Genomic DNA, 27,462 nt, shown 5'->3' on the forward strand with positions numbered 1-27,462 from the left:
ACTGGTGTGTGCCTTCTCTTCCCCTCTCCTAGGGGCGGGATTCACTGTGGGGTGGGGTGGCCTGTCTGGGCTACTTGCATACTGCCAGGCTTGTGATGCTGGGGATCTGGCGTCTTAGCTGGGGTGGGTAGGCAAGGTGCACAGGGGCAGGAGGGGCAGGCTTAGCTTGCTTCTCCTTAGGTGATCCACTTCAGGAGGGGCCCTGTGGCAGCAGGAGGGAGTCAGATCCGCTGCCGAGGTTTGGCTCCGCAGAAGCGCAGAGTTGGGTGTTTGCAGGAGCAAGCAAGTTCCCTGGCAGGAACTGGTTCTCTTTGGGATTTTGGCTGGGGGATGGGCGGGGGAGATGGCGCTGGCGAGCGCCTTTGTTCCCCACCAAACTGAGCTCTGTCGTCAGGGGGCTCAGCAGCTCTCCTTCCCTTTGTCCTCCAGCCTTCCCGCTTTCTGAGCAGAGCTGTTAACTTATGACCTCCCAGACGCTAAGTCGCACTTGCTGTGGGAACACAGTCCGTCAGGCCCCTCCGCTTTTTGCAAGCCAGACTCGGGGGCTCTGCTTGGCCGGCGAGCCGCCCCTCCGCCCAGGCTCCCTCCCGCCAGTCCGTGGAGCGCGTACCGCCTCGCCGCCCTTCCTACCCTCTTCCGTGGGCCTCTCGTCTGCGCTTGGCCCCGGCGACTCCGTTCTGCTAATCCTCTGGCGGTTTTCTGGGTTATTTAGGCAGGTGTAGGTGGAATCTAAGTGATCAGCAGGACGCGCGGTGAGCCCAGCGTCCTCCTACGCCGCCATCTTCCCTCTCCCCCTCGATCCCCTTTTTCTTAAACATGGAACACACTTCTGAATTGAGACAATGGAAAGTCCCATCAAGTCCAGAATCTCTCAACGTGTACAACAGTCTCCTAATCAGCTTGGGATAGGGTTTTAGTTTAAAGACTAATGAATTAAAAAGACAAGTAAGTCATCTACCTCCTACTCCATCCGTGTATACACATATTGAGTGTACAAAGTTGGAATTAGGAAAAATCAACTACAAACGGGAAGAATGGAAGGCACACACTAATCACAGGTTCACTCTGTGAAGTTCTCCTATTTCAACTGTGGATTCCTGGATTAGTCCTGGATTAGTCACTGATTCTACTTTTTAGGAGGACTTCTGTCTTCTAGAAGTTCTTACTTTTTTGTTATCTCCTTGGCCATATCTGAGGTGGGAGAACTGCCTATCTTAGAGGCTACAAAAGCTATCTCATTATAATTCTTACTTGCTAAAGACTGGGGACTTAAGAGTATATTTAAGTCTTACATGGTCAAAGGAATTTCAGAAAGATTTTCTGGTAATTCCCTTCGATAAAAAAGTTCCATAAAAACTTCGGGGTTATCAGAGTTCTCATCTATTTTCTTCTGTCAGTTCCATGTGCCACTAATCACATTCAAAATTCTTTTGAAGTCATATGTAGTGCTTAGATCGTTTTTTTTTTTCTTACTTTCTTCCAATCTCTCTTGCTCTAGCAATTTAATCGAAGTTACTATAAAGCTACCTACAACAATAGGTGGGAAGCCTACACACCTAATCTAAACTCTGTCCTGAGTCATTTTCAATTAACAGGTTTGGGCCTTTGTCTCAAAGTCCTATTAAAGTTTATGTTTTACTATCTGGGATTATAGAAGCAGGCAACTTTTCTGAAGATGAAAGGCTCTAAATTTCTGAACTCTTCATTCTTTTGTTTTTCCTTGAAAACCAGCTGCTTTGCTGAGCTCTTCTTTTCTATAGGGTAACTTGCCAAAAATCCAGTACAACCAACACAGAATCAATACTCTTGTTTTTCAACTTCTTCCCCTAGAGCCACTAGCTAAATACACTGTTTGCCTTCCAAGTTATCACAGGGAAATGCTTTGCTGTTACAAAAATTGGACCCACATTTGGACTGGAAATGAACATTAGTTTTCTCATCTGATCACTGAGACCATATTTAAGGTTTTTGTTATGGTACCAATTTCTGCATTTAACAGCATAATTAATCTTAACTTCTATCATATATAAACCCTGAAATCTCAGTAGTTTAGCACAGTAAAGACTTATCTATTTCTCTCATAAGAAGCAATGTGTCAGTACAACTTTGCAGATACGCTAATGGCACAAATGGCCTCCAAGATCTACTTGGCAGGGGAAGAGAATGACGTCCTTAATTGCTTTCATTCTTAAGTGATGTTTCAATTTTGCTCATAGTCAAATGGATAGAAATTATCATATAATTCCTACCTTCCTATACAGGAAACTAGGCAAAACATAAATGGAATATACAGCATTGTTGCTTAGAATCATAAAATAAATCCAAGGCTCCTGGGTGGCTTAGTCGGTTAATTGTCTAATTCTTGGTTTTGTCTCAGGTCATAATCTCATGGTTCATGAGATCAAGCCCCACATCGGGCTCTGTGCTGACAGCCCAGAGCCTGCTTGGGATTCCCTCTGCCTCTCCCCTACTCGTTCTCTCTCTCTCAAAGTAAATAAATAAACATTTAAAAAAAGAAAATAAATCCAAATGTATTAGACTTAAAAGATCATCTTCTTTGCAACAAGTTGTACTTATTTTTATTTGCATTTAACATTCTCTCTCTCTGTTCTTGGTAATAAGGATATTAAAAATCCTTTTTATAAAATCTGAACTATCATACTGATATAAAATCATACTGATTTTTTGTTTGCTTTTAATTTTAAATCTGGCAACAAAGATTTCTAGTTTTGTATATATGAGTATGCTCTAATTGTTCATCTGAAGTAATTTAGTTGATACTATTTTATATCCTGGGCTAAAATTCAGTCATTCCTGCAAACAATTTAGGAGAAAGGAAAAGGGAAAAAAAAAAAAAAAAAAAGCACTGTTAAAATTGCCTAAAGCACAAGTGGATTGAAATCAGCAAGATATGATAAATTGGATGAATTTGAAAGAAAAATGTTAGAGGCAGAAAATGTAATGTGTTTCAATGGAAACCATAAAATCTGCTTTAGAGTCTTCATTTCAGACTTATAAGTGGATTTAGAGCAAGACAAAGTACATAATGAGGTAAAATAACTAAAGATCGTATAAATCTGATCACAGGCACTTTGATATAATGACCCTCAAATAATTAACCCTTTGACCTTATATTCTGAATAGGAAATAGCATTTTTATTCTCAGAAATATCTTTTATATTACAGCTGGCACTTTTTATAAAAGATATGAATTTACTTCTTCATAAATATATCTAAAGTATAAATGTTGTCCTGAAATAATTGTAGAGGATTGGTCCATCTTCCAGGTATACTTACTACAAAGAGTTATTATTTTTTTTAATGTTAAATTATTTATTTGAGAGAGGTAGGGAGGGGCATAAAGGGAGAAAGAGAATCCCAAGCACACTCTATGCTCAGTGTAGCCAAATATAGGGCTTAATCTCACAATCCTGAGATCATGACCTGAGCTAAAATCAAGAATTGGATGCTTACCTGAGTCACCCAGGTGCCCTGTTTACTACAAAGATTTAAAAAAAAAAAAAAACACCACTAACATAGTACATACTTTTACAGTTGAAACGGCTGTCTGGTATACCATATGCTTCTTGTATAAATCAAGAAATTTACATGTTTAATTTCTAGCACTGAAAAAAATCCCTCAGAATATAAAATAGAATCGGCTTTCAAGAAGCAGCATGTATCTGACCTACAGCAATATGTAGGTCATATTCTTCTTATAGAGAATTTCTATATTCTATATTTCATAATTTCTTCTTAAAGAGAAAATAAAACATTTGGTTAGGAATTATAAAATAAAAACCGGAAGGAATCATAGGTTTAACTTAAGTTAAAGATGAAGTAACTATTTATTTTAAGCTAATAATAAAACAAAATTTTGGATAATATTAACAACAAAGCAATCAACAGTTAAGCTGTCATATATAATTTGATTGATTTATTTGACAATGTAAATGAAACAATGTAATACTTATCCTTAGTCACAAGTTGAAGATAGGGCTTTTTATTTTCTTAATTTTATAGAAGTTCCACTGAAACATTTAATATCATGTTTATCACTTAATATGCTAGCTTCATGAGGGTAGGCTTTTATATGCCTTGTTTATTGTTGGATTTTGAATGTCTAGAGCTAATAAAAATATATATGTAGTAACAACCTAAAATGTAGTAAAAATAAGTAGAATGAAATAGTCTAAATTTCAAAACCTGTCGTAATGGTGGGAGGAAGGAGGTAAAGTGTCTAGACAGTGACCCATTAATAGTTTATAAAGCGGATGCTCATAGTAAAGGAAAGAAGCCAGGCAATCTAATCTACTCCCCACATTGACAGAAACTCCAGAAAACACGGGCAAATGATAACTTCTAGAAGGAAGAGATCTTATCTATTTAATGCCTTTAGCAGGATGGTGCCTACCTATAGGATTATTTATATTAAATAAACCAAAAATATTTAGGTTAATGCTTTTCAGAGAATGTCATATAAACTATACAACTCTCTGAAAAACAAAACAAATATTTCATAATGTAAAGACTTTCCTCTCTGTGGGAGGTAAACCCATAAACCTCACTAAAGATATTCTACTTTGCTGGGCCGTAGTTGCATTTTTTTCAAGGGAAGGAAGAATTGAAAAGCCACCTTTGATGTTTCAGATTTTTCCCTGCTTTATTTAAGCCTCTTCATTATTTGGATCCTTGAAATTATTAGTAAAGTTTGACACTGGGATAAGATCTCTGATTTGTATGAGTCTAATTTGAGAATCTATTCATGTTAAATTGGCTTATGGAGAAAAGAAAGTGAGGACAGCACATAACTTGCATAATCACATAAAATTGGGACATGTTTAAGACTAAGAGGCCCTATTATAAATTATTACACCAGGAAAACAGCACTAATTGAGACTTTGAAGGATAAACCTGAGACATATATATGGTCATAGTGTAAATAGCCCTGGGTCCTTCATTTATTAGTTATTTGTTTTTCTGACAAATATTTTAAAGTTTTGCCTATTTGAAATGTCCTGGTGAGAAAGTGAATGGGTAAATATGGCTCCATGTAGGACCTGCAATACTCCATAATATATGAATTATGAATTATTCTGGGTGATGTTATAGTAACAATATAAAGATCAGAAAAAACATATCATGACATAATTATATGCTGTTTTTTTTTAAGTTTAGTTTGAAAGAGAGAGCGCACACACACGTGAGTTGGGGAGGGACATGGAGAGAGAGAATCCCAAGCAGGCTCCACTCTGTCAGCCCTGATTCTGATGTAGGGCTTGATCTCATGAACCATGAAATCATGACCTGAGCCAAAATCAAGAGTCAGACACTGAACCGACTGAGCCACCCAGGGACCCCTATATGCTATTTTTAATTAAATACATAAAATTATATCGTATTGCTATGGACAACTCATTTATCCACATTATATTTATCTTCATGAATACTAGTATTTAAGAATGATATCTGAAAGTTGAAGTTATGGTAACAGATGATATTAATAGCACTCAGACTAATTTATATTCTTTTGGAATCAGTGAACATTACATATGTCTCAAAGGAATCATACGCAGTGCCTACGGCTTAGGAGTTGCTCAAGGTATGAAGATATAAAAACACACAGAATGTGTAATTGATATCAGAACCATTACCTATTAGGGTAGCCTTTTTCTGGAGATTTTGGAGGCAGCATAAACACTTAATTGTAAGCTAAATTATGTGATTCTTGTTTTTATAAGGTAATTTGAGGACCATGAATAGGTCTTAGTGGATCTATGTACCCCTTGAAATTATAAATCAAATGATTGTGGGTGCATATCTGCATTTTAGGGGAAAAGATAGGTTAATTATTTTATCACATTATTAAATTTCCTCAGATTTGGATTTGTGACCAAAGGGAAAAAGAAAAAAAGATTAAGAATCAGAGAAATGGTATCTAGGGGATAGGTTCTCCTAGCAATAAGCCATATTATAAGGCAATAATTGCTCACACTCATGATCTTGTTAATGAAGACATTTCTGGCCTGTTAGGAGCTTGGTACTGCTTAGCTGACTATAGCACATTGAAAAATATTAACATGTAGCCATTCATTCAAATTCTCTTTACCTTAAAAGAAGAGAGGAGTAATTGCCTAATTGCTTTTACCAACTTTCTCTCCTTGTTAACAACCTATAATTTGTAAACTTTCTGATATCCAGGATTAACTTTGGGTATAAGTTTTGATTATTCAAATATTCTAATCATAATGTTCTTTTGTATATTATATATCAATTATCAATTTTCAAATTATAAAAATAAGATATTCATAACACTAAAAATGTCATTGGACCATAATTTAAGAGTTCTTTTATTCAGAAGATTGATCTGTTTCTTTCAGTGTCATGAGGTTATTACGAACATGAAGACCATAGTTCAAAAAAATAAAATTTGGCAATGTCTTCACTTCTTTACTTCTATTTGCTTTTACCTTTGCCAGCCTGGTTCTTTTCTCTGCCACTTTGCTGAACTTGGTCTTTTTCAAGTTCACCACTGACTTCTCATGTTCAAATTCAAATATATACTGTTTTGCTCTTTTATTCTAAGACTTTTCTGCTAGCATTCAATACAGTTGAATTCTTTTTATTTTAATACTTTTTAATGTTTATTTATTTACTTGAGAGAGAGAAGAGAGCACACAACTTGGGGGAGGGACAGAGATAGAGAGGGAGAGAGAGAATTCCAAACAGGCTCTGAGCTGGCAGAGTCCAATGCAGGGATTGATCCCACAAAGTGTGAGATCATTGAGATCATACCAGAGCTGAAATCAAGAGTCAACGTTCAACCAACTGAATCATGCAGGCACCCCTCTTTTTATTTTAAGTTAGTTTCAACACTTAGTACATGTATATATATTTAAAGTAAAAAGTATTATAAGGCATAAGATTTTTTAAAAATTCTCACTAATAAAGACTATAAAAATAAGACAACTAAATCGTGACCAGAAGTAGTACACAGCTATTTAAATCACAAAACTTGAAATAGAAATTCACATTTACAGAAAGAAGTTCCATATTCTTATTAAAAATATTTAAGACATCTTATTTGGGAATTTTAGTTATGTATTATGTGTATACACACACACACATATATGAAGTTTCATATTATGTTATATACATATATATTTCATATTTACTTCACAGATATTATATATATATGTATATTCCCTAATATGCTATATTTTTATCATAATTGTATAACATAAAGAAATACACTATAAAAAAGTATGACATTTTTACCAGGTCCCATGTAGATTCTCCCTAAACCATACATTTTGCCTTAATGTGCTATAAACATTTTATCATTTTAAACATGTGTCATGATTTGAATAAGGTTGAGAAACACTGCCCTATAAGCTGTCAGAATTACTGTTCATTGAATAACTGTTCTCTCAAGTGCACATACCTATTCTATAAATACTTGTTGAAAAATTAAGGAATAAAAAGGTAAAATCTGTAATTAGCTATATATAGGGTATAGGGAGATTTCATTGAATCCTAGTTGACTCCATAGTGAGGCATCAATTGTTACACTTAAAAGAGTAGAACAAGGAATTACTACCATCTGTTTGCTTACTTGTCATGCAATCTACTTCTTTTGGATAAAGGTAGAATTCATTTACATATTGATTGACGATCTCTTAACAATACTTCTTGTGGGCACAATACTCTGCCAGATATTATGAAAGACAGAGAGAAATTTTTTAAAAAGTCACTGTTATTAAGGAATTCATATTTTGGCAAGAAGAAGTTTGCCAAAACAACCATAACAAAAGGTAAAAACAAATAGAGTGTTATGGATGCATAAGACCAAGGCATTAACTGTGATTATTGGGGACCTCAAAAGCTTACTGGAGAAAAACAAATGCAATTATGGTATTGCAGAATAAGTGAGTTTCAAGAGCCAAAAATGGATGCACTTCCAGGTGGAAAAAAAAATTAGCAAAACAGTTCTATATTCTTGGAATGATAAGTAGTAGTGTATAACTAGAACACAACCTTTGTAAAGAGGGAGACATACTGAGAAATGAGGCTACAAAATAATCCAAAACCATATATGCAAGTACCTGAAAGCCACACCAAAAAGTTTATTCTATAGGCAGTGATCCTTCTTTTGTTTTTAAATTGGAACAAGGAAATCATAAAACAGATATGATGTTTTGAAATGATGTATTGGTAGCAAGATCAGATGGAAATCTATTGGGATAATTTGGGAAAGAAAAAATTAGTATAACAATATGGCCTACCGATGGTAGACTGCAATATAGGTAGATTCTCTCTCTCTAAGGATTTGAAGAATAACTGATTTGAAAACTCGGTAACATGACACCAAATGACAGTGTTACTTCTGGAGCTTGGTGGTCTTTGCCAGAGAACTTATCACTTCTCCTCTTACTGAACTTAGCTGAATTATAACACGAGGGTCTGGAATTAACAATTTCCCAATAGCTATTGTCAAACAGAACCACATATTCCTGGAAATATGACCTCACAGGCTAAAATAAAACTACATCAAGAGAAAGATAACAAGCTGAACAACATGTGCTTTTGGAAGTATAATTAGTTAAAATGTTAGGTAGGTATATGATAGAAATAGTAAAATGGATGCCACTAAAGAATAATTCATGAGTTTAAAGATCAAGTTGAGGTATTCTCCCAAAATAAGTCTGGAAAGGATAAAGAGATAGAAAAGAAAAAAGAAAAAAAAAAAAAAAAAAAAGAAATGTTTAAAGATATGGAGAACAGAAGTAAAAGCATTCAGGATCTTGGTGTTCCAGAAGGAGAGAAAACATGTGAAGAAATAATGGAAGGTATGCCAAATACAAATGAGCAAAAGCAGGGAGAAAAAAACAAACAAACACCTACATATACATATTATAATATACATATTAAGGATGCCAAAGATAGAGAAACAAATTTAAAAGTTTCTAAAAGGATAGAATTAAATGACATGAGATGTCTCAACAGCAATACTAAATTCATGAAAACAATAAAGTAATAGTTTCTGAACACTGAATGAAAATAATTTTGAACAATCACTTTAAAATTTAACTAATTGTTCAAATGGGAAGGTAAAAAATATTCTTCAGGATAAAAGCTCAAAGAAGGTATTCTACTATAGCTTCACAGAAACCTTCTGAAGGAAAGTGAGATGAAATGAGATGAGAATCTAGGAGATGAATCTAGGAGATGCTGCAAAGGATATGGAAAGTAATGCTGACCAAATAACATGGTAAGATTTGCTGTTTCTTAAAAAAAAAATCTCAAACCAAATAAACAGAAGGAGTATGTATATGATGACGCCATTAAAACCTAGATGATAGGAGGACTACATCATGGAAAAGAAAAATGACATACAACTGGCAAAACATGAATATGTCCATAGATAAATTAATATTATTGTATCAATGTTAACTTCCTGGTTTTAATGACTGTACAATGATTACATATGATGATAATATTTGGGGAACGGGTAAAGGACATTCAGGAATAATTTGTAATCCTTGTGCCATTTTTTGTAATTAAAAATTATTTCAAAATAAAAAAATCCAAGAGAAGGGGAAATATAGATACCAATTATGAAGAAACAAGAAAGAAGAAAACAAAGAGTGGAACTGGAAAAAAAAGTGTAAGCTAGAAATAGGCCCAACTATCTCAGTAAATAGAATACATATAATGGAGCTAATTAAGCGGGCCCAGCTATTTGCTATTTTCATGATGAACATATACAGCAAAAAGTGGAAAGTAAAAGCATGGAAAACATATTAGGAAAATTTTAACTAAAATATAGCTGGTGCAGCTATACTAGTATCAGACAAAATAAAGCATGAGGAAAGCACTATTAGAGATACAGAAAGTAAATACCTAATGATAAAAGGTTCAATTCACCAAGAATGTGTAATAATTATAATCATAGAGATAGTTAATAAAATTACCTTAAAATATAAAAAACAGAATTTGATAGAATTAGGGAGAAGCAAACAAATCCACTGTTATAGGGGAATATTTTGATAATTTTCTCTTAATTCTTGGTTAAGTAGACAAAAGGAAAATTAGTAATAATAGAATACCCTACTCTATTCAAAATCAGAATATTTGCCAGCACCTGGGTGGCTCAGTCAGTTAAGTGTCTGACTTTGGCTCAGGTCACGATCTCACAGTCTATGGGTTTGAGCTCAGCTCAGAGCCTGGAGCCTGCTTCGGATTCTGTGTCTCACTCTCTCTCTGCCCCTCCCCAGCTCATACTCTGTCTCTCTCTCTGTCTCACAAAAATTTAAAAAAATGTTAAAAAAATTTAAATATCAGAATATTTGAATAACAATGAAAAACTTGATCTAATGGACTTACGCATTTATCATAAGTAGATTTTAACATCACCAAAGAATAGGTAGAAGCCACGACTGCAAATAATTCTCCTTACGAAAATCATGATATTAAAGGAAGCTGCTGCTTATGGGACTGTCACAGCACTTTTAACCACCAAGTACTCCCAGCATTACTCATCTTTCAATTTAGAGGAAATGAATAAGTAGTCCAGAAAGGGTCTACATCTCAAACACAGTGCTATTACCTAATATTAACTAAATGGCAGAAGGAAGAGACCCCCAAACTTCATAATCTTCCAAAATGAGACTTGTTGAGCCCATTTTTTGAGTATGGTTAGAGAAAGAAATTATACTGATCATTCTAAAAGGAAAAAAGATATATTGAAGGAAGGACAAATGCTGCTAACAGCACAAGGTGTTTCTCATCCTTTATGAGTCTGACTATATGCTATTATGTAAAAATTGGTGAAATAGATTAAGATGATCCTAAATATAAAAATTCAATGATTGAAAAGTAACAGAAAATACTGCTCAGTAGAAAAAACAAAGGCAGTTTTTAATACTGAATTGATAAATATTTATGCCCCTCCCCAAATGTTTTCAAGAACATCAGTACAATTTCTGGCTGCTTTAAAAATTAACCATTTGATTAAAGCAAGTATAAAGTAATTGGCTATGATTTAAATAAGAGAAATATGGGAAAATATTATTTTTACTCTACTTCTTCTAATTATATTGATTTAAGATAAGTAAGATAGTCTTCAATTTCTATGACTTTTTAACAACAGAAATATTAAAAATAAATGGGAAATAATAGAGTTTTATATGAAATGGGTGACTCCACAATATTTTGAATGACAGAGGGAATGGCAGAGTTTATTAGATTACATAGATTCAGATAGCTTAATCTAATACAATCATATTCCCATGCACATAATTTAATTATTACATAAACATTTACAGTTCTCAGGAGGCATCATTGTGAAACAAAAAGGACACTAGACTTCGAATGAGGAAACAGAACCTAGAAATAGTACCAGCTCTGTCACTTTAGGATTTTGTGACCTTTTATAAATTATCTTAGCTCTTTAAACTCACTTTCCTCATTGTAAAACATAAATAATAAATTAAATTGAATGTTACAGTGTGACATTATCTAGCAGTGGGATGGCAAACACATTTTAATTTTCACAATACATTGATTGTGGCTGCACAAAACATTCACTTGAAAAGGAAGTCAATCAGTACTATGATTTATGAATGATGTTTTCCAAGGGTTCAGTCATCCCTTGCCTGGAACAGGATAGGTATCCCAAAACTCCCCTACTTCTTCCTTTTTTCCTTCCTATTTTCCTTCCTCCTACATATTCAACATAAAATATGGCTCAATTTAAAGTCAGGTCAATTTAAAGAATCAATATAGACTTCACATTAAACAAAAATATTTAAATAACTTAAACAACTGTCTTTTTTCTTTGCTCCCTCTTTGTACCCCAGTACCATGACCAAAAAGGAAAAAAAAAAATTCAAAGACAATGAGAAAGTATCAGTGACACCAAATATCATTTGGAAGCTAGAAGCACACAGATAAAAGGAAACTGACAACCAGACACTACGAAGTTGAAATTTAAGATTTGATGTGGACAAGCAAAGAAATCTGATTCACAATACAGAACACTAAAAAGGTAGGGAATTTGAAACATGGTTTAAAAAATTGTTTGGAAGGCATAATTAGATCAACTGATCCTTTGACTAGCACACAGGTGACTCTTTCATCCATTGGCCCTTAAAGGAGAATAAAGATTCACTCTCTGGGGAAGTTAAACCAGAAAAATTATGGACTCAAAAATACCAAATACAAATAAGGATGGGGTATGACTAAAAATTAAGAGATGAAAAGAAAGGCTTCATATCAAGTTGAGAATAACAGCAGTTACTCACAATATAGCCAAAGAGTCCTGGGGGAAAAATATTGAAGACAGAGAAATACAACAGAAAATCTAAGTCCCCAGAATGAAGCTAGGAAGAGACGCTTTGAGAAATTAAACATTTAAATGAACCTAGGGAAAACTGGAAGAAAACCATATACACACTAACCCAGACAGGATGCATGCCCAGAAAAGACCTAAGAAGTTACTAAGACTTTATCCTGAACTGATCTTAAGGCTCAGGGGTTTATTAAATAGTGAAAGTGTTCCATGCAAGTCTGCAAAGATGGAAAGAAGTAGCTATTTTACAAATGTTTAATTTGCAACAACAAAAAAAATCACAATGCAGAGAAAAAAAGAGATAAACAAGGCTTACTTAAAGGAACAAAATAAATCCCCAGAAACTGTCCCTGAACACACATATCAGACTTACTAGACAAAAACTTATTTACTTATTTATTTATTTATAGATTTTTATTTTAATCCTAGTATAGTTAACATACAGTGTTATATTAGTTCAGGTGTACAATATAGTGATTCAACCATTTTATACATTACTTGGTGCTCATCAAGATAAGTGTACTCTTAATCCCCTTCACCTATCCCACCCATCCTTCCATCCACCTCCTCCTCTGGTAACCATCAGTTTTTTTCTCTATAGATAAGAGTCTTTTTATGGTTTATTTCATTTTTTATTTGTTCATGTGTTTTGTTTCTTAAATTCCACAAATAAGTGAAACCATTGGTATTTGTCTTTCTGTGACTGATTTATTTTGCTTAGCATTATTCTCTCTAGCTCCATCCATGTTGTTGCAAATGGCAAGATTTCATTCCTTTTTTATGGCAGAGTAATATTCCATTGTATGTATATGTGTGTGTGTGTGTGTGTGTGTGTGTGTGTGTGTGTGTACTCTTTATCCATCTATCTATCAGCAGACACTTGGGCTTCTTCCATAATTTGGTTATTGGAAATAGTGCTGCAATAAACATTGGGCTGCATATACCTTGTCAACTTAGTGTTTTCATATTCTTTGGGTAAATACCCAATAGTGGAATTCCTGGATGATATTATAGTTCTATTTTTAATTTTTGAGGAAACTCCATTCTGTTTTCTAAAGTGGCTGCATTAGTTTACATTTTCACCAACAGTGCACAAGAGTTTCTTTTTCTCTATGTCCTCTCCAACACTTGTTTCTTGTATTCTTGATTTTAGCCATGCTGAAAAGTGTGAGGTTATATTTCATTGTGGTTTTGATTTGTATTTCCCCAATAACTAGTGATGTTTAGCATGTTTTCATGTTAGACAAAGACTAAAACAATTGTTTTAAATATGCTCAAAGAGACAAAGGAAAACATGGGCAAATAACTAAGGCAAATAAGGGAAACAATATATAAACAAAATAAGAATATCAACAAAGAGATAAAAATTATTGAAAAGAATTAAACAGAAATTTTTAAAAAGAAAAATAAATAACTGAACTGAAAAAATCACTAGCAGTTCAACAGCAAAAGTAAACAAAAAGAAAAAAAAATCAGCAAAGTTAAAGACAGATCTTTTGAAATCATTGACTCTGGGAACAAAAAGAAAACAGGGTGAAGAAAAGTGAACAGGGAATAAGGAGCTTATGGGATACTATCAAATGTATTAAAATATGCATTTTGGGAATCCCATAAGGAAAAGGGAGTAAGGAATAGATAAGTTATTTGAAGAAACATTAGCTGAACCTCCCAAATTTGAGGAGACACATGCATTTATAAATCAAAACGCTCTATAAATGCCAAACAAGATAAACAAAATGAGATCCACACTGAGAGACCTTATAAAGAAAATGTGAAAAGACAAAGAAAAATCTTGAAAGCCATAAGAGAAAAGTGACTCATCAGATACTCAACACATACACATTGAAAGGGATTTTCAGTAAGATAATTAGCAGATATGTCAGCAGAAACTTTGCATGCCAGAAGGCAGCAGAAGGATATACTTAAAGTACTGAAATTAAGACAAAAATTTGTCAACTGAGAATTCTATACTTAGTAAAACTCTCTGTGATAGTTAATTTTACATGGCAACTTGGTTAAACTATGGTACCCAGATATTTGGCTATATATATCATATATCATATATATATTACTTAAAGTTTATTTATTTTAAGATAAAGAGATAGAGGGAGGGAGGGAGGGAGGGAGGGAGAGAGAGAGAGAGAGAGAGAGAGATAATGAGTAGGGAAGGGGCAGAGAGAGAGAGAGAATCTCAAGCAGACTCCATGTTGAGGGAAGGAGCAGAGAGAGAGAGAATCTCCAAGCAGCCTGATGTGGGGCTTGAATCCATGAACCATGAGATCATGACCTGAACTAAAATCAAGAGTCAGATGCTCAACCATCTGAGCCACTCAGGCACCCCTATAAAGTTATATTTTAGATGAGATTAACATTTAATCCAGTAGACCTTGAGTAGAGACAAATAAGGGCATTATATAATAAAAGGGTCAATTAACTGAGAAGATATAATAATTATAAACACATCCACCAAACATCAGAAGAATAAAATAAATAATACAAACATGTACAGATTGAAGGCAGAAATAAATGTTTCTACAGTAATAGTAGTACACTTCAATACCTCAATTTTCAATATAGGATAGAACAACCAGAAAGATTAATAAGTAAGCAGAGGACTTGAACAACATTGTAGATAAAATTGGACCTAACAGACATATATAAAGCACTACCAATAATAGAAGAAAATACATTTTTATCAAGTGCACATGGAATATTATCTAGGATATGCAATATATCAGGCTATAAAACTAATCTTAATACATTTAAAAATGCTGAAATTATATTTTCTAATCACAAAGGAATGAAAGTAGAAATCAATTAACATAAGGAAAACTGGAAAATTCACAAGTATGTAGAAATTAAATGGCACACTGTTCAATAGACAATAAGATAAAAAAGAAATCACAATGGAAATTATAAGATATCTTGAGACAAATGAAAATGAAACACAATATGCTAAAACTTCTAGGATGCATCCAAATCAGTGCCAATTTGCAAGTGTATGGATATAAATGATTACATTATAAAAGAAAAACAGTCTCAAATAAACAATCTAAATTTACATTTTACGGAACTGGTAAAAGAATAAACTAAACTAAGCTAGGAAGAAGGAAAATTATAAATATCAGAAAGGAGATAAACAGAGTTATAAAAACAGCAGAAAAAGTCAGTGAAAACAAGATATAGCTCTTCAAAAACAGAAACAAAATGGAGAAAACTTTAGCTAGAAAGGCTAAGAAGAAAAAAGGGTCAAATAACTAAAATCAGAAGGGAAAGCAGGTATGTTACTATGATTTTACAAAATTAGAAAGGATTATAAAAATACTGAAAATAAATATACACAAATAAATTGTATAACTTAGATGACATAGACAAATTCGTATAAATACACAACCTACCAACACTGAATCATGAAGAAACAAAAAATCTGAATACATCTATAGCTCATAAGGAGATTTAATTAGTAATTGAAAACTCCCCAACAAATAAAGTAAAAGACCAGATGATTTTAGTAGGCAAGAAGTAACAACAATCCTTCTCTAACTCTTCCAAAAAACTGAAAAGGAGGGAATACCTCCTTACTCCCCTGAGGCTACATTATCCTGATACTCAAGCCAAAGACACTACAAGAAAAGAAAACCAATACCCTTTATGAATACTAATGCAAAATCCTCTACAAAACTACTAACAAATTCAATTAAGTAGCATATTAAAAAGATTATACATCAGGATCAAGTGAGATTTATTCCTGGAATGCAGGAAATGGTACAACATATGAAAATCAATCAACATAATACACATTAACAGAATGTAGGAAAAAACAAAATGACCCCTCTCAATCAATGCAAAAAAATATTTTGACAAAATTTCAACAAACTTTGATGATAAAAACACTAAAAGAAAACCAAAGAATAGACAGAAACTACCTGAACACAATAAAAGACATCACACACACACACACACACACACACACACACACACACACACACACACACAAAATATCCTACAATGGTAAAACACTGAAATTTTCTTCTCTAACATCATGAATAAGACAAATGCCCACTTTTGCACTTGTATTTAATATAGTTCTGGAAGTCCCAGCCAGAGCTAGGCAAGAAATTTAGGCAAGAAAACTAAAAGACATGAAAACTGGAAAGGAAGAAGTAAAATTATTTGTTGATACAGAACATGATCTTACATGTAGAAAACTGGGAAGATCACACAGACTCATACACACACACACACACACACACACACACACACACACACACACACACACGACCCTATCAGAATTACAGACAAATTCAACAAAGTTACAGGATACAAAAACCAACACACAAGTATCATTTGTGTTTCTATATATTAACACTGAGGGATCCAAAAAGGAAATTAAAAAAATAATTTCATTTATAATGGTATCAAGAAGAATAAAATACTTAGAATTTAACTAATGATGCGAAAGACTTGTACGCTGAAACCTACAATATGTTGCTGAAAGAAATTAAAGATGACACAAATAAATGGAAAAAACATCCCATGTTTGTGGACTGGAAGACATAACATTGCTAAACTACTACTCAAAGTAATCTATAAATTCAATCAACTCCTTATAAAAATCCCAATGGCATTTTAGCAGAAATAGAAAAATCCATCCTAAAATTCATACAAAATTTCAAGAGACCCCAAAGAGTCAAAACAATCCTAAAAAAGAAGAAAGTTACAGTTCTCATACCTCATCATTTTGAAGCTTATTACAAAGCTAGAGTAATCACACCAGTGTGGTTCTGATATAAAGACAGACATATGGGGTACCTGGGTGGCTCAGTCGGTTAAGCAACTGACTTCAGCTCAGGTCATGATCTCACGGTTCGTGAGTGTGTGTCCCACTTGGGGCTCTGCGCTGACAGCTCAAAGTCTGGGGTCTGCTTCACATTCTGTTTCCTTCTCTGCCCCTCCCCTTTTTGTGTTCTCTCTCTTAAAAATAAATAAATAAACAAAAAAAAATAAAAGATAGACATATACATCAATGGAATAGAATAGAAGCTCAGAAGTAAACTCTTGCATATACAATCAAATGATTTTCAAAATGGATATCAAGATGATTCAATACTCTTCTCAACAAATGGAATTCAGAAAACTGGATTCCATGTGCAAAAGGTAAAGGTGGACTCTACATAATATATAAAAATTAACCCCAAATGGATAAAAAACTTTTGTGCATGAAGGTACTATCAACAATGTAAAAAGGCAACCCATAGAACAGGAGAAATGTGTGTGTGTGTGTGTGTGTGTGTGTGTGTGTGTGTGTGTGTGTGTATACATATATATGTGTATATATATGATGTATATATGTATACATCATACATATGTGTATGTATATGTGTGTATATACATATGTGTGTGTATACATCATACATATGTGTATGTATATGTGTGTGTATATATATATACATATATATGTCTATATATACATCATATATATATACACATATATATATATATATGTCTAGAATATACAAACAAATTCTACAATTCAACAGCAACAAAAGAGCAAACAATAAAAATAGGCAATGGACAACAAAGAACTTGAATAAACATTTCTACAAAGAAGATATACCAATAAGCACATGAAAATATGCTCAGCTTCACTAATCTAATCATTAGAGAAATGCAAAACAAAAGCACAATGAGATATGACCTCACACCCTCTAGGATGGCTACCATAGAAGAAGAAGAAGGAGGAGGAGAAGGAAGGGGGTAGGAGGAAGAAGCAATAAGGAAATGGGGGAGGAGTGGGGAAGGAACAGCAAAAAAGGAAAGAAAATAACAAGTATTGGCTAGGATGTGAAGATATTAGAGACCTGTGCACTGTTTCTGGGAATGCAGAATGGTACAACAGCTGTAGAAAACAGTATGGTAGTATTTTAAAAAGTTAAAATTACCATATGATCCAGCAATTCCACTTCTGGGTGTATACTCAACCAATGGAAATCAGCATCTCAAAGAAATATCTGTACACCCATACTCATAGCAGCAGTATTTACAACAGCTAAAATACAGAAGCAGCCCAAGTGTCAATTAACAGATGAAAGGATAAGCAAAAGGTATCTACATATAGTTGACCTTTGCACAAGGCAGGGGTTAGGGGCACCACCCCCCTGCACAGTTCAAATTCCATGTATAACTTTTGGCTTCCCAAAAACTTAACCTGTAATAGCCTGCTATTGGACCAAAAGCCTCACTAATAAGGTAGTCAATTAACACATATTTTGTATGTTGTATGTATTATATACTGTATTCTTATAATAAAGTAAGCTAGAGAAAAAAATTATAAGGAAGAGAAAACACATTTATAATACTAGTATTCGTATAAAAAAAACCTCTGTGTATATGTGAACCTGCACAATTCAAGGCTATGTTGTTCAAAGGTCAACTGTAATGGAATACTCATTTAACTTTAAAAAGAAAACAAAATAGGGGCACCTGGGTGGCTCAGTTGGTTGAGTGCCCGGCTTTGGCTCCAGTCATGATCTCACGGTTCGTGGGTTCGAGCCCTGAGTCTGGCTCTGTGCTGACAGCTCAGATCCTGGAGCCTGCTTCAAATTCTGTGCCTCCCTCTCTGTCTCTATCCCTTCCCTGCTCATGCTCTGTCTCTCATAAATAAATAAACATTAAAATAATTAAAAAAAAGAAAAAATAATGACATGCTTCAACATAAATCAACATTAAAGACATTATGCTAAGTAAAAGAAGTTAGTCACAAAAGGACAAATATTGTATGATTCCACTTATATAAGATAGCTAGAGTAATCAAATTCTACAGACAGAATTGGAATAGTGCTTTCCAGAGGTTGTGAGTGGGGGAGAATTGGGAGTTAGTGTTTAATGGGCATATAGTTTCAATTGAAGAAGGAAGATGAAAAGGTCCCTGATGTTTGCACAACAGTATAAACATACTTAATGTACAGTTAGAAATGTTTAAAAGGGTTAGGTTTTATGTTTTATATATATATACATATATATATATATATATATATATATATATATATATATAATCATAAAAAAATACAAGAGAAATACCCAGAACTGAGAGATATAAATTTTTACATTGAATTGCTACAATAAATTGAATCAAAAAACAATTTGGCCAAGCAAACAAACAAATATCTAGAGACAAATCACTGTGAAATTGCAGAACACCTGGTATAAAAAGAAAATGCTAGGGGTGCTTTGGTGGCTCAGTTAAGCGTCCGACTTCAGTTCAGGTCATGATCTCACAGTCAGTGAGTTCGAGCCCCAAATCAGCCTTTTCACTCGCAGTGAAGAGCCTGCTTTGGATTCTCCCCCTCCCTCTCTCTCTTCCCCTCCCCCTCTCAAAAATAAATACAAATTAAAAAAAAAAAAAAGAAAATGCTAAAAGTTTCGAGTCAGAAGAGAAAAACAATAAATAGATGTTCATAAATATCAGGCTGAGAACTAACTGGAAATAGACTTCTTAAAGGAAACACTGGAAGTTAGGACACACTAAAGCAATTCTGAAAAAATTCTGAAAGAAGCTCTACACAGTCAAATCATCAACCAAACATAAGTGTAGCATAAAGACATATTTAGGCTTTCAAGGATTTAAAAATTTTACCTCCTGTATATATTTCCTCAGTAAACTAGTAGAGAAGGCTCTGTATTAAAATAAGAAAATAAGCCAGGAAAGAACAAGATATTAGAGAGTTCTGGAAATTAGAGTCCCAACATAGCATGGTCACAAATAAATTCTCAGGCCCACCGTTGAAGAGATGTACTAAGATGGATGATGTAAGAGCAGGTTTAGAGAGCAAGCAGTCCTGATTGATTCAGCAAAAGGAAAGACTCAAGCAAATTTATCATGAATACACACACACACACACACACACACACACACACACACACACACTATGAGTGCTGGTTTGAATGGTGAGATTTTCAAAAAAGTTTTCAAAAAAAATAATATAAAAAAGCAAACATATCCTAATACATTGTTTAGCTCAGCCATGAGCAATATGTATATAGGCTGAATAATTAAAACATTAAACATTAATTAACCCCCAAATAGTGATGATAAGTGTGTGTGTTAGGGAGATTTTATAAGAGAATTAAATCTCCATCTCTCACAGTGGAAATTTGTAAACAGTATCTAAAACTTAAAAAAAAAAAAAAGCAGAATAAGCATGTTACTTGGAAATATAAAACAGCAGAAAAGTCAGTTAAAATCATTAGATGATATTGTCTTGGGTACCAGGAAGAATATATGGTATATGAGACTACAACTTTTCCATTATTTCATTTCATTTATAAATCTAGGAGTTAAATAACTGGATACAAATCAATAAAAATACAGAGCTTTATGAAATACATAAAGTACAATGGATACTAATATAAAGTATTTATAACGTGTTAATATATACAATAATATTAATTATGATGGAAACTAATGGATAATTGATGAAATAACAAATAAAGCCACTGACACATAAGGCAGAGATAGACCAGTTCATATATAAAGAAAACAAAAGGGAATAAAGACACCATCATGAGTTTTTAAAAAGAGAAAGATTTGAATATTTAAGAATTAAAAGGCTAGAGAAAGAGAGAAATGGGTATAAAGTTTCAGTCATACAAGATGAAAAAGTTCTAGAGATCTGCTGTGCAACATTATGGCTATGGTTAATGATATTAAGAGGGTAGGTCTCGTGGTAAATATTTTTATCACAATAATTTTAAAAAGGTTGAAGAGAAACCTTGTGGAAATTGATAACAATTTCAAATAATTTCATAAAGATTATTATATGATTTTTCTGTGAAAGAGGTAAAGAAAAGAATGTCATCTGGCCATAACAATATTACATCAGAAAAAATTCTGTAGAAACAACAACAAAAAAACAAGTACACATTTGACAACCAAAATCTTATTAACATAAAATTTATTTTTATTGACAAATATAATTATGTTCAAAGCCTGAAGGAAATTAAATGTCATTATTTAATTGAAATGATTTATATTAATTAATCTGATACTTGACAGATTTCCTGAAAGAAGAACCATGCTGACCTAGCCATACTGCAACAAAGCTATCAATTTCATATGGTTCTTGCTAATACCTATTTCTCCTAATTCCCACCTTACACTCCCAGTTCTTAATATCCATGAAACAACTTTCTGAATATGTATACTTAAAAATATTAAACGAGTGGGGCGCCTGGGTGGCGCAGTCGGTTAAGCGTCCGACTTCAGCCAGGTCACTATCTCGCGGTCCGGGAGTTCGAGCCCCGCGTCGGGCTCTGGGCTGGTGGCTCGGAGCCTGGAGCCTGTTTCCGATTCTGTGTCTCCCTCTCTCTCTGCCCCTCCCCCGTTCATGCTCTGTCTCTCTCTGTCCCAAAAATAAATAAACATTGAAAAAAAAAAAAAATTTAAAAAAAAAAAAAAATATTAAACGAGATATGGAGGTTTTATCTAGAAGTCTAAACATGTATTTCATGGGTATATTTACGGTTCAAAATTAACGTGCCCAATTTCTAATGAATTTACTCTTCATCAAAATATGTTCATACATATAATTTAAAAATTCATATAACTAACCTTTTTGAATGAGATGTCTTGATGTTTTTGATTTTTTACCAATTTCTTTTGTTTTTAATTCATATAATATAGAGGAAACATGTTTTCTCTGTTCTCTAGAACTTTTTAAATCAACATGAGAAAGTATATTCTGTGGAAAAAAATAAAAACAATGACAACCTTAATAATATCTATTACATACATTTTAAAAACTCTCACATTTATTATACATTACCATGAGTGATCTTATTTTTTTAAAAAAAAACAACAAAAAACTGTAAGGCAAATTGAGGAAAATATGAAAAGAGTTCCATTGTGTATGATTTTGATAAATTGTCTATTAATAGTAATGATATACTTTGAACCATGCTCAAAAGGAGGTTGAGGGAAAAGGGGATATGTCAGGAGGGTGCCATGACAAAACAAAACACAGAGGGGAAGATAAAAAATAACAAAGAGAAACAAAATGGTGTTGCCCAGAAAGCCTGAAGGGAGATTTAGATTAAGAAAGGGTAGGGGCACCTGGGTGGCTCAGTCAATAAAGTGTCAGATTTCAGCTCAGGTAGCTAGCTATTCCATGGTTCATACCGGGTTCAAGCCCCATGTTGGGCTCTGAGCTGAAAGCTTGGAGCCTGCTTTGGATTCTGTCTCCCTCTCTGTCTGCCTCTCCCCCACTGTGCTCTGTCTCTTTCTTTCTCAAGGGTAGACAGAACTATTTTACAGATACTAAAAATACTAAGGAAGAAGGAGAAATGGGACCAAAATTATCACAAGTCTTAAAAGTACAAATGGATTTGGTATGTGTAGAAAGAATAACAAATAGAATGTTGAAAGGGAGTTTCATGGGGAGTTGGGGGCACTTTACATAGATGTAAACTATGCAATGTCTATAAATAGGTTGGGAATGTTTTAATAAGTAATACTGTGTTATTGGCCTTTGTCTTCACAGTCTATCCACCAGTGATACAGAGGATTCACCAGATCACCAGAAACCCAAGATCTTTCAAAATTTATCATCTCTGTCTTACTGCCTCTACATGGTTTCTATCTTCAAGGTTTACTCATGAGTCAAGGTAGCTCCTAGAGCTCCAAACACCATGTCTGTATTTCAGTCAGCAAGATGGAGGAAAGGGTAAAATGACAAAAGGACATTGGCCATGGGTCTTAAGGTACTTTCCCAGAGGTCTTTCCAATAACTTCTGTTTATATCTTACAGGGAGGATAAGCAATGCAGTCTTTTTGCTAGGTAATGTTCTGCCTAGAATAAAATTTAGGGTTTATTGTCAAGAAAGAAAAGGAGAGTATTGGTAGGAACCGCAGTCTGCCACAGAGTAAAGACCAGAATTTGGGAGGGAATATACATTTGTATTTTAAGAAACCTTCCCAGGATATCATGCTTTCCTTGATGAATTCCACTGGCCTAAATTCCGAAGACTCTCAAATATATATGTTCAGATAGTACTCCTTTCTGAGATGTTTGTTTTTTATGTAGTACTCATTACTAACCATAAATCGTGTTCTTTCACCCTGGAAAATCTCACAGATATCTCATATTGAATATAATTTAAGTCCTTTCTTTCCTCCGAATCTGTTAATTATTATATCTAGTTTTGGTGAATAGCACCACCTTCATCCAAGAAGAGGAGAGTCACATAAACTCTCTAATATGTGACAACAGATAGAATTTTGAAATAAAAAGCTCATTATCATATTTCCCCTACTTTGACCTATCCACTTGTGCAAATATCCTTTATTCTACAATTTAGAAGAGAAACTTGGATATGTGTCTTGGTACTCTACAGTTTTCTGCCAAAATTCCTATACAGCACAAAATAGATGTATTTAATCAAATCTCCTTGAGTTTCTATCTTTTAAATTTTACATGTGATATTCTTTAATTTACTGAAAACAATCTGTCTCTATATGGTGACTCATTGTGCAAGGTTTTTTTTTTTCATTTTTTTTTTTAAATGTTCAAGATAGGTACTAGGTATTAGGAGGTCCTAGAATGAACCTGTTTTTATTCTTCACGAAAAATCCCTCACTAGTCAACTGTTACACAACACAATTTCTTTCCAGTCTTCACGTGACAAAAATGCTACTTTTTGCTAGAAAGACTAGCAGTTACTTCTGAGCCTATATGTTCTCTTTATATTAAAATTGCTTTCCTAAGTTTGTCAAGAATAATTATAATAACACAATATTAACACATTATCAAAATATAACATTATTTTAAGTAATGTTGCTTCTATTTTCATTTGGGTTCCTTTCTTCCTATTAAACAAAGTATACAAAAATAATATAGGCAACTGTTTTGCCATCAGATATGTTACAATCAACTCTAAATGCTTTTTCAACCTCAAATTCATCTATCAGTCCTCTTCAATTTGTCCTCTGCATCATCAATTTTGTCTTTTCTTACTTCTATAAATTTTGCTCTATTTTCATAACTTGTATCTCCCTACTAACAATGCAATTCATTGTATGTTAAAAATCACCTCAAATTCTGTTTCAATATAAATGGACCCTTTAGAATGCAAGGACATGTTCAGCAATCTGTTTCTAATAATACATATTTATTTGGCTTCCCCTGAAAGAATAAGTAAATTTTTAAAATAAGTGCATATCTGTCAGATCTGAATAGCCAATCTCTATCACAAAAAAAGTCAATGTATAGAATCATGATATTTAAAAATTAGATTACATAGATATTTAAAATATAAATTTTCCATATTTGTATTCTATTTAAAAATTAAATGCATAGCTAGTTAGTTCCTTTCAAAAATATATTTTCTTTAGCTCTCCCAGTTATCATTTTTCATATATCCACATGTCACTGCTTGTCATCATTTAAAATAATTTTATCTTCCTTGGCTTTTATAAAAGAATCCATGACAAAGCCTCCATACATGATAGTGAAACACATCTAGGAAGATGCATCTATGTCCTAAGCAAACTGAGGCTTACACAAGCTGCCAAGGTAAAGAAAGTGCGCTTTTCTGTGTATATACTTCAAGAAGGAAAAGAAAGGATATGCCCACTTATTGATATTCAAACTCATGGAGAAGGTTAAAGTTATCAGAAGACTGGGGATAATCTAATAAATATAGTGTTTTCAATAACATAAAGTATTAACAGTTTAATGCTAGCATAACAGTTTCTATTAACTGAAGTACCTTAAACCTAACACTGGTCCTCAATAATTTTAGAAATACTTTTGAGGATCTTTGGTGGCATTTGGAAGAGGGATAATCACCAGGGAGCAGTATAAGTTGACAACTGATTACATTAGGTATAATTTCATTTTTAACAGGGTCAAAATTAATTCAAGTCAAACATACTTGGCATGATAAACCTGCATTTTAGTAATATGGTTGAGAAACATTTTCACAACTTTGGAAGGCAACATGATTAGATGGAGATCAGAGATGTTAAGTCATCAAATGAAGAAGAGTAAGGACTAATACAATGATACAACCTGAAGTGAGATCTCTAATATCTTACACAGATATGTTCTTAGCCCTATCATGATCAACATTTATACAAATGATTTGAATAATAATGAAGGAAATGTTTATGAAATTTTTAATTTTTTTTTTCAACGTTTATTTATTTTTGGGACAGAGAGAGACAGAGCATGAACGGGGGAGGGGCAGAGAGAGAGGGAGACACAGAATCGGAAACAGGCTCCAGGCTCCAGCCATCAGCCCAGAGCCTGACGCGGGGCTCGAACTCACGGACCGCGAGATCGTGACCTGGCTGAAGTCGGACGCTCAACCGACTGCGCCACCCAGGCGCCCCAAATGTTTATGAAATTTTTAGGTGAGGTGGCGACAGAACAAAATCAGTTAACACCAGACACAAGTTTTAAATATTATCAGTAGAGTGGAGCAATAGATCAAATTAAACATGACGTATAATAGAAATAAATATTACAGTTGGGCAAAATGCATAAAATCACTGCAATACATAAAGTGATTTAAAGTCATAAGTGATAATAGGATACAATATTTTAGTTAAGAGTAAATCAAGAGTACATTGTGTGATGACTTTATGCTATATTAAGCATTTTATCTCGAATGAAGAAAATCACAGATCACAAATTTCTGATCAGAACCACAGTTGAAGCACTGTGTCAGGTCAGGGTAACATATTTTCAGATGAGGATAGAAAACCTGGAATGTGAAAAGAGAGCAGACTACCTACTGAATTAGTTTTAAAGTAAGCCCTATATACATAAGCCATATTTAAATCCAGAGTAGAAAAAAGGCAACAAAGAGAGATTCAGGCTTCTTACCTCCCCAGATTGCCATCTCCCTCATCTTATAAAATGATAGCATTCTCTTGTTCAAACCACAAAAACAGAATTTTTTCTCTATTTTTTCCTTCTTTCTGAAACTCTATATCTAAGCCATCGGCAAATCTTGTCAATTCTCCCTCCTAAATGTATTTCAAATCTGTCTACTTCTCTTTATTTTCACATTACTTGTTTAGTGTAAGCTTTAATCATCCTTTCCAGCCACAAATGGCCTTCTGTTTGTTTCTGCCTTCACCCTGGCTCTTACAAGATTCATTCACATTTATCAAAAGATAAATCTGATATTTATTTTAGCTTTAAATCCCCTAATAGTTATCCAAGGTGCCTAGTCATTACTGTAAACTGCAAAACCCAGAAAAATATGGCCCTGAACCACAAAGCCAAATTCATCTCATGCTACCCTTGACTTTGTTAATCATACTCCTGCAACATTGGATTTCATGCAGTCAGTCCCTTGAACTCCACTCAAATAAAACAAGTTACTCCAAGCCTCAGGTCACTGTGCAAGTTCTTTGCTTTATCTAGAACACTCTCCTATATTTTGCATGGCTAGCTTCTTATCCTTCAGGTCTTAACATTATTGGAAAAACATTCTGTGAAAATTTTATGAGAAGTAGGCTTTCTCCTATTATTCTCTATCTCAGCAATCTATTCATTTTATTTAAAACATTTATCACAACTTTGTTTGATTCCTTTGGTTACAACTTGGTTTTTGTTTTGTTTTGCTTTTTGCTTTTGTTTTTTCCTAGAATCTAGTTCATCAGGGCAAGAACTCTATGCTTGCTTTCTTTACTTAGCGTCAAGAATGGCCCCTGGCACTCAGCAAATACTCAATAATTACATGCTAAATGTGTAATGAATAGTACCAAAGAGAAGTACTAGAAGGAATGAGTGGAGGTTTAGGAACTTTGGTTCAATATACTATAAAATGAAACTCCCTTTTATGGAGTGAGTCCAACAACCAGACATAATTTAAAAATAAATTCCTAGCTTGTATTTTTTAAAGAACTATATCTCAAGTAACATTTTTCAATATTCCGTCTTTTAATCCTGAAATCTCCATAATCCACAGTTACTCCAACGCTTTTTACTCAGCAACTCTTTTACAACTCTCTCATTCCCTTATTTATCATGTACATCAAACTAAACTGTTAGTTTTCTAGAGTCTCTTCTACTTTATCATTCCTCAATATGTAACACTTA

General features: G+C 33.7%; 1 protein-coding gene across 5 annotated transcripts in view; it reads right to left on the reverse strand.

The window, feature by feature from the left end:
* The window catches only part of LRRIQ3 (leucine rich repeats and IQ motif containing 3), a 257,386-nt gene that overhangs the window by 66,322 nt on the left and 163,602 nt on the right, over nucleotides 1-27,462 (reverse strand). For all 5 annotated transcript variants that reach the window (XR_015254801.1, XM_086717280.1, XM_086717282.1 and 2 more), the window contains one exon: nucleotides 21,963-22,092. Coding sequence is in view for 4 of the 5 variants with exons in the window: in XM_086717280.1 (XP_086573406.1) it covers nucleotides 21,963-22,092 (130 nt within the window). In the remaining variant the exon portion in view is untranslated. The remainder of the gene's footprint in view (nucleotides 1-21,962; nucleotides 22,093-27,462) is intronic.

This window comes from Puma concolor, chromosome C1, assembly GCF_028749965.1.
Source record: "Puma concolor isolate L17-30 chromosome C1, mPumCon1.1.hap2, whole genome shotgun sequence".
Lineage (NCBI taxonomy): Eukaryota > Metazoa > Chordata > Mammalia > Carnivora > Felidae > Puma > Puma concolor.